Below are 12,647 nucleotides of genomic sequence, written 5' to 3'. Positions count from 1 at the left end.
TATATCCAAAAATGTTTTGGTAATGATAAGCTCTCACAGTGGACCCCACCTGTCAAGCCACAATTGAATGGTGTGTCAGAACATCATAATCGGACATTGATGACATGGTTCGATCTATAATGATATTCATTAAATTGTCATCATCTTTTTGGGGATTTGCGCTTGAAACTGCGACAATGTTGTTGAACGAAGTCCACACAAAGGCAGTTGATTAAACTCCATATAAGATATGAATGGGAAAGCCTCTCAAATATTCTTTCTTATGAATATGGGTATGTCCTGTTATGTGAAGCAGACAGTGATAGACAAATTGGATAGTAGAGCCAATATGTGCTACTTTGTAAGATATCCAAAAAATTCCATTTGATATTATTTATATGATCCCAATGAAGCAAATGTTGTTGTTTCAAGGAATGTCACCTTCTTAGAGAAAAGTTTCTATTGGATAGGAAAGACGGAATGATAGAACTCAAAGATATTCGAGAACCACCCACTTATGAAATCATAGAACTCATACCACAACAGTTATTTGATGAAACACAAGCTCCTAGGAGATCCCAAAAGGACTCAAGGCAAACTAAGAGGATGGGCCTGCTTCTTGAGAAAGAACAAGATGAACTCATTCCTAGATGTGATCCAAAAACTTTAAAGAAGCATTATATGGTGTTGATTCATCAAAATTTTTTGAAGTCATGCAGTTCGAGATGGAATCCATGTATTCGAACAAAGTATGATCCTTAGTAAATCCACCTAAGGGAATTATTCTCATAGGAAGCAAATGAATTTACAAAAGAAAACTTGAGATGGATGAGAATGTAATAACCTTAAAAGCAAGATTAATAGTAAAATGATATACTCAAAGTCAATGTATTGACTATGGGGAAACATTTTCTTTAGTCACAATGTTCAAATTCATTAGGATATTTCTTGCCATAAAAACATGGTATGACTATGAAATATGAAAGAAGGATGTGAAGACAATATTCCTTACTTGTGACATTAAGGAAGAGATTTACATGTATCAACTTGAAAGAGTTAGATCAGTAGGCAGTGAGCATAAGTATGCAAATTTCAGAGATCCATCCATGGACTCAAACAGACCTCAAAGAGCTGGAATTTTAAATTTGAAAACATTATCAAAAAGTTTGATTTTGTTAAAAACCCTAATGAACCATATTTGTACAATAAGGTTAGTCAGAGTACAATGATATTCCTAATACTTTATATCGATGACATACTACTTATTGTGAATAATGTAGGGATGTTGCAATTAAATAAAGTATGATTAGCTAGTAAATTCTTCATGAAAGATATGGTTGAAACATTTTAAGTATTAAAAATACAAATCTATAGGGATAGATCAAAGATGATGTTATGGTTCATCCAATCAACTTATATTGATACTATACTAAGCAAATTCTCTATAAAAACTCCAAGAGATGATTTTATTCCAATGTATCGTTGTGTGACTTAATTTGAGTCTATTTGCACTAAGACTGACGATGAGATAGAAACCGTAAGCCGCATCCCATATGCGTTTGCTATAGTAAGTATAATATATGGTACAATATCTACTTGACTTGATATTACATTTGCACTGTGTGTTATAAGTAGATATCAGTCGAATCCATGTCCATTGCATTGGAAAGATATGAAGGATATTCTTAAGTACTGAAGAAGAACTAAGAATATGTTATTGGTTTATGGAAGTGGAGAATTGAAATTGGAATACTATAGAATTGAAATTGGAATACTATACTGTTTCTAGCTTCCAATCAGATGTGCATGATTCGAAATCAATCTTTATATTTTTATTCAAACTCATTTGTGGTGTTGTCTCTTGGAGGAGTTCCAAGCAAGACACTAAAGTGGATTCAAGCACTGAGGCCAAATACATAGCAACTTGGATGAGGAATTTCGTTTAAGAGTTGGATACCACTCTTCAAGCAGTTGATCAAGTCCCAGTTTACTGCGACAACATTGGTGCCATTACGCAAACAAAGGAACCAAAGTCTCATCAGCAATCCAAACATTTACTGAGGAAGTTACACATGATCTAGGACATTGTGCAAAAAGAAGACACAATAGTAAAGAGAGACGCCTCTCCAGATAACCTTGCTGATCCACTGACGAAGCCCCTACCAAGAACATTGTTTGACAGTCATTGTGAGACAATGAGTTTGAAATCTGTGGATAGTTGGCTATAGGGGCAAGTGGGAGATTGTTAGAGTAGCTGCTCATCGAACCAACTTGTGGCTTGGGCTTTATTGACTCTTATATAAAAACAATCTGTATTTTAATAATATTTTACGGTTTTATCCAATTATATCATTTACTTCATCTTTATACTCATGCAAGCTGCATCGATAAAGTCCTTGAATATACTATAGGTACCATGAGGTGTGCCTCTCAACTTAAAATCATGAAACTCATTAAGAAGCCGACCATATATTCTAAACAGGTTCCTAGTCGATTCAGCAGCCTAAAATAAGGATAAAGGTCGCTTGAGCTTGAGCTTGAGACTAGAATCTGTGATGTAAACGTCGTGCTTCGTTGATAAGGGCATATAGATTTCCATTCATACAAAGATGGGTGTTTGACTATGCACTGAACAACCCTCACCTGATCTTTTCAAGTGGTTATCACTTAACGAGTGAAATAATCTGTGGTTATGGTTGTGCACATTGATTCTTTGACCTAAGACAATGTGGAGGCTCTTTGTTATAGAATGCACTTTGATCCGTTTACCGACTCCATTGAGGACCAACAGCTGGCGAGGTTTGGTGTAGTTTTGAAGTTGAGAATTCACCGCTCGCCTACAGTTGAAGATATCTTATGTGATCTGATAAGTTAATAATGCAGGAAGTTTCTGGCCAGAGCAAGACATGTGCTTTAGGGAAATGTGTTTTAATATTTTCACATACGATGTCACTATTATTAATCAAATATCTATCACATCGTTGTCGAATTCATTTACAACTCTCGATATATCAATGGTTACAGATTCGATCGAGATATATGAGTTGAAAAGACCGTATTGTACGCTAATCATAACTTAATATTCTTGTAGGCACTATCAGTAATACTTAGGAGATCATGAGGTGATGCTACAATACGGTCTTATCATAATCCGATGGATGCAATTAGTCTTGAGTTCTGACGTTCTTGATCAAGGGGATGATGAAATAATGAGGCTAATTATGGTAGTCCCGAATAAGAATAAATTTTATTATGAATCACTTGAAGTAGTGAAGCAACAGCTAGTTATATCCCTAAACTATTAATGGTCACACAAAGTATCAGATTATGTATTCCTGTTGAGATAGTTAAGTTCAAAGAGTTGAATCTACCGACTGTAGTTTGATGGAGATAAAATAGATTGCTTATAAAGGAGTTTATAAGTTGATTACATGTAATAGAAGATGTGAAAATTAGCTTAACAATTAATTAGGTGAGGAGAATGGAACTGCCTATATTAGTGAAGCATTTCACCGTTGCAAAAAATGGATTAGGTGAAAATTTTATCCTTCGAAATTTCTATTTTTCATTATATGAACGAGATTTGTACTCTTGATACATCGGCGCTGTCTGATCGTTGATCAGAGTTATAGTGAGTTCTCAATTATTTATTTAGTAAATTTAGAATCTATTAATTAAATAATAATATTAGAAATGGTGAGTACTATGTACGAGATTCTCATGGAATATTTTAGAGGAATCTATAATTGATTGATTAATTAATTAATAGTTAATTAAGAAGCTAAATAATGATTAATTCAATTTTATACATGTGTGTATGGATATATATATATATATAAGTTGACTTTGCATGATATTTTCAAGAAAAGAGAATATTGAATGAGAATTTAAATAATAGAATTACAGTATCCTGATTCAAGTAAGATTATTGATTTGATCAAGAATTAAAACTTATAAATATTTCATTAAGTTTATATGAAATAACATAACCTTTGACACACAAATTTGGTCCATAAAATTTCTCTCTCCCTTAACTGAGCAAATTTCGGCCACTCCTATTTTTGGAGGAGAAATTTTCCACCACTCCCTTCCACCGTGTCGCCGCAACATCGCCGGATTTCTGAAATTACATCGAGGCGATCACATCTCGACGTAAAATTCGTTTAAATATCTAGTGCGATCTATACGATGAACAAAATTTCTGATTATAGACTTGATTTAATGATCAAAAAAGAAAGAAGATCCGTTCGTAAGGATTTGCAAGAAGAGATATATTCGTTTAAAACTATGAATAGTTGGAGCTGGCGTTATATGCAAAGGTAAATCAGATCTAAACACTTTATGAATGGTTTAAATCATACGACGCCCAGTGAACATTTTGAACATCAAAACTAATTTTTTTAAAACTTCTGTTGTGTTTTGAGTGTGAGAAAACGATATACTAACAAATTTTTATTATTTTTACACTTTTATTACATGGATAAATCCACTTAATGGTAACAAGTTCCTTATTTATGCTTGGAAAATTTGATATTCAATGCTCCACATGACCAATAAAAATGTTTGAGTTGATAAACTTCAACATCTTCTTTAATATCAGATAAGTAGTAGTTTATTTCAATTTACAACAACAGGATGCGTAAATATTATATGGTACTTAAAATTAAAAAGAAAAATTTAAAGAAAGAAGAACGAAAATTTTACTTTTTCTATAACTCGATTTCCTTAATTCAAGTGTAGTCGTGATTCCTTGTGTTCCAAAATCCTATGTCAAGTCCAACATTGCGAATATCATCATGCCTTGGTTCTCTTTTCGAATGAGAAGTCCTTCCTCCCATCAATATTTACCTCTACGTGCTCATTCAATGGTTGTGGCAACGTTGCAACTTGGGACGAACCATGATCAAGGTTGATCTCCGCCTCTTGTTCCATATAATGTCCTAACTCAACATGGTGTTGGAAAGCCGAAGATCCATCACCCTTATGAAAGTTGGTGGGAGATGGCGATCCCTCGGCGTCCCAATGTTCCAAATAGTAGCTTGATTTGTGAGGGGACGTCTGGAGACTGTCCATATCACTCTTGTGATTGCGCAATAGATGAACGGGTGACAAGCCGTGGGAAGGTGTGGGGGGCATGCTAGACATTGGTGTGACTGATGTAGAATGCTTGTTGTGTTTGATTTGTTTCTTGGCTGTGCGGTGCCAGTTTTTTAGGGCGGTCGCGACTCGTTCGTTGAATATAGTTGGTCTCATGGATGATCCCATCTATATATTGGAAGAAATACTTAACACCAGTACTCTATCATTTTCACAAAAATACTTCAAGGAAATTATTTTTGCATTGAAATGTCAAGCAATTATATATATATGCCAATGAATGATTCAAACCAAAGGGTTCATTTAATAGTTTTTTTCTTCTTCTTTTTTGGAAATATTAGTTGCTTTATTTATTTATTTATTCTCGAATTGATAAAATCTTTATAATATATGTAATTAATTTTAAAAAAAACTTTCTATGATATGTAATGAGTAAATAAATCAAGTATACACATACCTGAGTCACAAGGGCATATAAAGGGAGTGTGACATAGCTACACAAAATCTGAATCAGAACCCTGTCGATAATAAATGACGTACAACTTGTTTAGTAATTTAAATGCTTTTATATATATATATATATATAAATTGTAAAGTCAAATATAAGGACTGCGAAATAATTTAAATGAGACTGACCCCATTGAAATTCTGATTATGATGTCCTCCACATGCTCATGGAAACAAGATCTTAGCCCAAATTCATACTGTCCAAGGAATAAAATATATGTCAAGATTTTTATGCCATGCATGATTAATATGTATTTTTGGAGAAAAGTATACAAAAAATTTAATATTTCATTTAAGGCGAGAGACGACAGTCCCGAAGGATATTCCATGATCGAGATGTTACAAAATTATTAACTTTTTGCGTGACTTACCGTTGTCCAGACGAAGAACGCCAGTTGAAATGCATTCTGAAATGGTACGTACGTAAAAAAATAGAAACCAAAGTTAACCAAGACTTTAATATTTCCATTTCCATTAAAATGAATAATTTTTTTTAAAGAAAGAATTACCTGAAAGAGCACAAAATTGATCAGGAAAAGAATGAGTCGAGGGCGTTTGAACCAAAAAAGATCGTCTCCGGGCTGAACCACGGGCACTCCCTTAACTACTTCGCCGCGCTCTTGAATCCTCAGCCCCATTTTTGTTATTATCACTTGTAGCTTTGTTCCCACCAGCAATATAATCTGTTTAATATTATTTAATTTCCAAAGTCAGTGTAGAATAAATTTAATGACAACTTTTTAAGTCAAATTAATTGATATTTAAGGGAACTTTGAATGGTATATACTTACAATCAACGGGATGAATGGTAGCCAAAAATACGAGTACCAGCCTGTACAAAAATTAATGGAAAAGGCTCACATTCTCAAAATTGGCTTCGTTGATTTTCATTGATGAATTGATTGAAATTTCATAAATTGAACATGAAAATGACCAAAATAAGGAGGATCATCACTTTACCGTGAGTGTTGAAGAGTAAGAACAGCACGGCAAAAAACCATATTGGTGGACTGAAAATTAAAGATTAAAATCTTAGTAAATTAAATCACGAAAAAAAAAATTAAAAAAAGACACGTATTAAGTTGGATAATATATAAAAATATATGTTTTTTTTTATAAATATTATTCAAATTCGAATAAATAGTATTTGAAAACTGTGAAAGAAACCCAATGATTAATTATTTGTGAAGAAACAAGGTTTTCAATGAATATTAATGCAATCATTTAAGGAAATTATTAAAAAAATATATATTAAAAAGAAAATGAAATACCAACCTTATCCCAACAACCACTTTGAAGTCTTCTTCTAATGATCTCTTGATATACTTTTGAAAATCAAATTTAGTTTGGCTATGTGGAGCCAAGTGCGCCTGAAAAACATACAAAATAAAAATCATTTTACAAATAATTTTTAAAAAAAGTCTCATAAAATATCAATTTGAAATAAGTATGATTTATAAAATTTATATATACATATATATTCTCCCAAAAGCATGAAAATATTTAAAGGGGAATAATGACACACTTGATCACGAGAGTATTTAAAAAAAAAAAAAAAAGAAACAGGAATAAATTTATTTTATAAAAGTCAAATAATTTAAATTATATAAATTATGCTCGATACCTTAAAATATATATTAATGTACGATTCCGAATATAATTCACGTTCTTTAAGATTTGGTTACGATTTTTTTATCGTAATTCGGTGGATATTTAAAGAGTCTTTGAAATCACTAAAAAAAGTGATGTATGGTTTTTATTTAAAAAATTCAGATTTGTGTGATTATAAAATCTAGATTAGACCTTAACTTCTATTTAATTCAATTGAAATATTTCAAAAATTAGTGAAATGTTGATTATACTTTTACAGAAGTGATTAATAAATTATTTATCAAACTTATCGCTTCTGATTTTTGACTTTTGTTTTAAAACACGTCCAACTTTTGATTTTTCATCACTTCTTAGTCATTTATAAATTTAATTTGTTCCAGGAAAAAATATGGCAAAGATTTTTTATTTATTTCATTAAACTTACCATGATAAATCCATGTCGGAGAGTCAAATAATCAACTTTGGGAACAGATCTGACGAATTGTCTGAAGAAACAAACCTGTAACAGTTAAACCAAAATTGACGAAATTAAGTTATTAAATTATGATTTTAGTATACAAAAAGCAATATGCAATGCTACAGCTTTCATAATAAAATACGAAATTCCAATAAATAAATTAAATAAAGTGAGTGGAAATTCTGTGAAGGTTTCGAGATTTCCGCTGAAATTTCAAAACTTGGAAATCACCCCAATCAAGAAAAAAAGGTCAACGGTTTACATAGTAAGAAGTCAGACTAATATGAAAGGGAAACATCAGGTAAATTAACGGAAAGGGCACACGTTGTTTTTTATTTTTATTTTTTGAAAATAAGTTCTTTGTCTGATAGAGACGTAAATATTGACTTATTTATATACATACACACATATATATANGTTTATTCATATAATTTTGTTTATATTTTTAATTATTATTTAGATAAAGATAATGCAATCATATTAAATATGTAATTTGTAGAGATAATATGTGAATTTTTAAAGTGTATTAGATATTGTAGTTATGAGTAAATTATGTGAAAATAATTATTTATCTAAATAGATAGAGTATTTTCGTAAAAACTAATGGATGCGTAAAAGTCGGACCATTAATGGCTTCATTCCTTATATATAGTATAATATAATGTGTGTGTGTGTTTATTTATAAGGAAAATCAACTTATCTTCAATAGGAGAACCAAATTTAACTTCCCCAGAAATCTTCATAATATTAAATTAGTCGATTCTCTACGTTGGCTGATCATATATATATATTTTATAATCTAATTGATCAAAACTAAGTTTTAGTAATGGTATGAATTAGTTCTTTTGAAAATTTTGGCCTGATTTTCGCAGGAGTTTTGACATTTCGCAACAATTTTCAATATGTGCAGTGTTGCGTCAGCAGTAAGTCGAAAATTAAACTATATTGGTAGGAAAAATACATTAGTGTGGTAAGATCAAATAATCAAAACCCAATATAGTATATATGTAATTTGATTTTTTTATAAAATTCCTAAAACACATTAAATCATGAAAGGTTGCCATCAATTAGGAGGGATAAAATAAATGAAAGTCAAATGTGATTGATTTGGTCTAATTGTATGAAAATTATATTTGGCAAAGTCAGACGTTAAGGGACTTCCGGGACATGTATTTAGTCATAGGTCTTATGTATACTTCTCTACCCATGCATACTCTTTTGAGTACTATTTCAAAAGCTAATTAATTAATTATATCCATTAAGTTTTTCTAATTTTTTTTGACTATTTTATAACCACTAATCCAAGAAAAAATTTTCAAAATCCGTTATTTTAATTAAATATTTTTAAAATTACTGCAAATTAAAAAATTATTAGTTTTCTTCTTTAATTAAAATAAAGTTTTTAGTATTTTTCCTTTTCAAATATTAGTTTTGAGTACAGAATATGTAGATTATATTGCAAACATTAGCTATGAAAGCTTTAATCCAATTGCCATTACTTGCAGACGATAATTTTTTGAATGGTATTATCACAAATCCGTCGAAAACAATTTCGCATCGCTAACAAAAAATTGAGTGTAAATATCAACTCCAATAAAAAATTTGGTTAGATCACATGCTAAATTTTAGAATAAATATAAGTACCTAGAGATTTTAAAATCAATTCTTGTATTCTATATAGGATATCATGGTATATACATATATATAGTTACTATGCACACGCGATGCGTGTGTGTACAATCTTTTTTATTATTATCGATGGACTAAAGTGAAATTTGATAAATTATGGAGGGACTAAATTGATATTTGAATTGTTGAAATAAAAATAAAAGTGTGTGTTGAAATTAAAACAAAAAAACAAACAAAAAACAAAAGTGTAATATTAATATCATATAAGGGTAAAATTGGAAAAAAAAAGTTGGTGTCCTCTCTAGGTAGTTATTATCATGTCCTCATACTTAATATAATAGTATAGATATATGTTAATGACCAAATTTAATAAAATTTCATTTGGAAATATAAAAACTTACAATCCAAAGAGAGAGGGTAGTTTTGCTCCAAAAGCTCATGTGTCTCCTTCCGAAGGATGTTTCTCTAGCGAACCTAAATCTCTCCGGATCTGATCATATGCAAAATATACAATCTTATTTCAGTAATTTCAATAAAAAAAATCTAAAACATACTTTATTTTATTTATTAATTACCATGTGAAAATTGGTATTCAGCCGTTCTTGTTTCTTTTTCCCATGCTTTCCATTTTCTCATCTAAAATTACAGAGAGAAATACATCTGAAATCAATAAATATAAATAATACAAAAAAAACAGGAGACAAGAACTGTCGCCCACGCGCGCTCTCACATATATATATTATATCGATAGACATTTGATATGCTGTAAAACTACTGTGCATATCTATGTGAGCACCAATGAGGTGCCACTCANCCAATAAAATTAAATAAATATGAATTTGCGAAATAAAATATAAAATCATCGAGAGGACTATATATCCATAGGTACTCAGTGCACATTTAGATAATAAAGACGAAATTTATAAAATAATTTTGATCAATTATATATTTACAAAAATAAAATTTTTTTTTATCAAAATTAATTAAAAAACAAAATACATCGATCATAATTAAATCAGATATTCAGACGTACCTTTAGTCTTCCCAAAGCTAAAGTAAGAATACAGTAGAGGACATGGAAAACAGCGAGAACAAAAATGAAAATATGCAGCTGATGGATCCCATATGAAGAAACAAATGTCACTTTTCCCTGCAATTTAATTTAGATATATATCAGTCCGTTTCTCTTCAAATCCATCAAATTAATTAAGCTGTATATTTATGCGACCTTTGCTCCACATTTGTCAGTTTTGGCGGAGGCCAAGAATCTCCGATGCGCGCCGTCGTCTACGCCGACAGCGGTGAGAAGTTTCCGGCGGTTCTCGTCGGCCAGAGTCTCGGGGTATTTTTCTGCTTCTCGCCTCTTGCTGCATGGATGCCACGTGGCAGCCACTTCCTCTGAAATGCATATCTCGGAGATCAGATTTTGTCCAACCGTCAGCAGCAAGGAGATAAATCCCAGCAGCATCAACTCTTAAATCAATTGGGAAAAATAAATTATTAGAATATATATATGTAAGGAGAAATTCAATAAGACGGTGATGATAAATTAGTCTAAATTATTAACGTTAATAGATTGATTTCTCAATGAGCTTGTTTGTTCGATATTTGCCAAAAAATTAGTCCTCCGGCCTTGTATGTTCCCTTGTAAAAAAAATATATATATGAGCGATTAATATTTTGAATCGTTGCATGAATTGATCGAAAATAGTATCCAAAAATCTAAGTTTTTGACCCAAAAATATATGAATTTTGCCTTTAAAATTCATCATTTCTTGAAAGTTAAATGATTAAATAAAATATTGATCATTTTAAAAGCATTTTAGTCATCTTACCAGCTTTAACCTTCTCCAATGATTCGTATAGAGCCCTTTTATGCTTCGACTTCAACCACTGTCAATCATTTACAAAAAATGTATAAATTTCATTTAAAAACAAATAACATTTATTCATATATATATATATATATATATATGTGTGTATATGTATTTGTGTACCTTTCCTATTAAGTGGATAATGAACTCGATGACTATAGAAATAGCCACCAAGACGAAACACACAACCGCCACAGCCCACGTCGGTGTTTGCTCCAATGTCCTTCCTCCATCGGCTCCGGCCATTCTCCGCCTCCACCCGAAATTACCAAACTAGCCCAGACTGAATTAGCTTGTCTAAATTAATTTTCCAAAAATAATAATAATAGTGTCTTGTAAATCCGAAAAAATATCTTTTCAACAATAAATTTTTAAATCCCAAGAGTATACTGAAAATTCAGTGAGCTAAGTGGGAAGTTGCTACTGATGGAGTATGAGAAAGTTGCAATGGAGGCTGATGTTTATATATAGGAGAGTTTTTTGGAAAAGGTGAAGGAGAGAAGGGTGGAATTGGAATTAGGAATTAGGAATGATATTAAGAGTTTGACTTTTTAAACGCGTGAGTTTGACAAGATGAAATTAGAAATTTCTTTTGACTGAATCAAACCCATTCCGAAGTTGAGAGTCCACAAAATTGCTTTGACTAATTTGCTTGGATTTTATGGGTAGTTAAATGTTCTGAATCTTCTAAATCTTTTGAAAACCATTATTTTAATATATTTTTTCCTTATGATATATTTTAAATGTTACCCGGGTTTAGGCTAGACCTGGCTACGAGCCGAGTTCGGGTTAGGTTTGGTTCCAGTCGGGAAAATCTTGACACTTAGCTGTTAGAATATGTGGCCAACGAGTCAACTTGTGGTTTGACCTTAATTGACTTTTATGTAAAATTAATATTTATTTTTTACAATATTTTACGGTTTTATCCAATTATAACATTGAGTTTATCTGTATACTCATTCAAACTCTTATATAAAGTCTTTGAATATACAATAGGTATCATGAGGTCTGTCTCTCAATGTAAGATAATGAAACTCATTAGGTAGTGTATTATATATTCTAAACTGGTTCTTTGTTGATTCAGCAGCCTAAAATAAGGATAATGTCGCTCGAGCTTCATACTAGCGTATGTGATGTAAACGTCATGTTTCATTAGCAAGGACATGAAGATGTCCATTCATACAAATGAGTGATCATTTGATGATGCGCTGAACTACCTTCTCTTGGACTTTCCAAATGGTTATCATTTCTCGAGTGAAATAGTCTGCGGTTATGGTTGTACAAAATTAGTCTTTTGACCCGGGACAACGTAGGGATTTTACGTACTAGCATACACTTTGATCCGTTTACCGACTCCATTGATGGTCATCAGGTTGCGAGATTGTATGTAGTTTAGAATTATGTATGAGTCAATGCATTGTAGTCGTGGATTCACCGCTCACCCATGTGTGAAGTTATCCTATGTGATCATTTGGAAAGAAGTTTCCTCTGTT

The 12,647-nt window shown here is 31.5% G+C and overlaps 1 protein-coding gene across 1 annotated transcript; it reads right to left on the bottom strand.

The window, feature by feature from the left end:
• Positions 1–4,548: 4,548 nt before the first annotated feature.
• Positions 4,549–11,604, bottom strand: LOC140981813 (MLO-like protein 6). The gene is made up of 15 exons (XM_073448288.1): positions 11,278–11,604; positions 11,116–11,173; positions 10,509–10,753; positions 10,314–10,430; positions 9,856–9,916; positions 9,682–9,770; positions 7,619–7,693; positions 6,859–6,953; positions 6,544–6,593; positions 6,375–6,415; positions 6,093–6,266; positions 5,955–5,990; positions 5,713–5,780; positions 5,534–5,594; positions 4,549–5,244 (listed from the first exon to the last, which is right to left on the bottom strand). Exons 1-15 carry the CDS (start codon positions 11,398–11,400, stop codon positions 4,774–4,776), a joined length of 1,764 nt encoding a protein of 587 aa, XP_073304389.1. The 5' UTR covers positions 11,401–11,604; the 3' UTR covers positions 4,549–4,773.
• Between the last annotated feature and the right edge of the window lie 1,043 nt (positions 11,605–12,647).

The sequence above is a fragment of the Primulina huaijiensis genome, chromosome 7 (genome assembly GCF_012295235.1).
Source record: "Primulina huaijiensis isolate GDHJ02 chromosome 7, ASM1229523v2, whole genome shotgun sequence".
NCBI classification, from domain to species: Eukaryota; Viridiplantae; Streptophyta; class Magnoliopsida; order Lamiales; family Gesneriaceae; genus Primulina; species Primulina huaijiensis.
The sequence above is the reverse complement of the archived record's forward strand: the minus strand, read 5'-3'. Positions and strand labels throughout refer to the sequence as shown.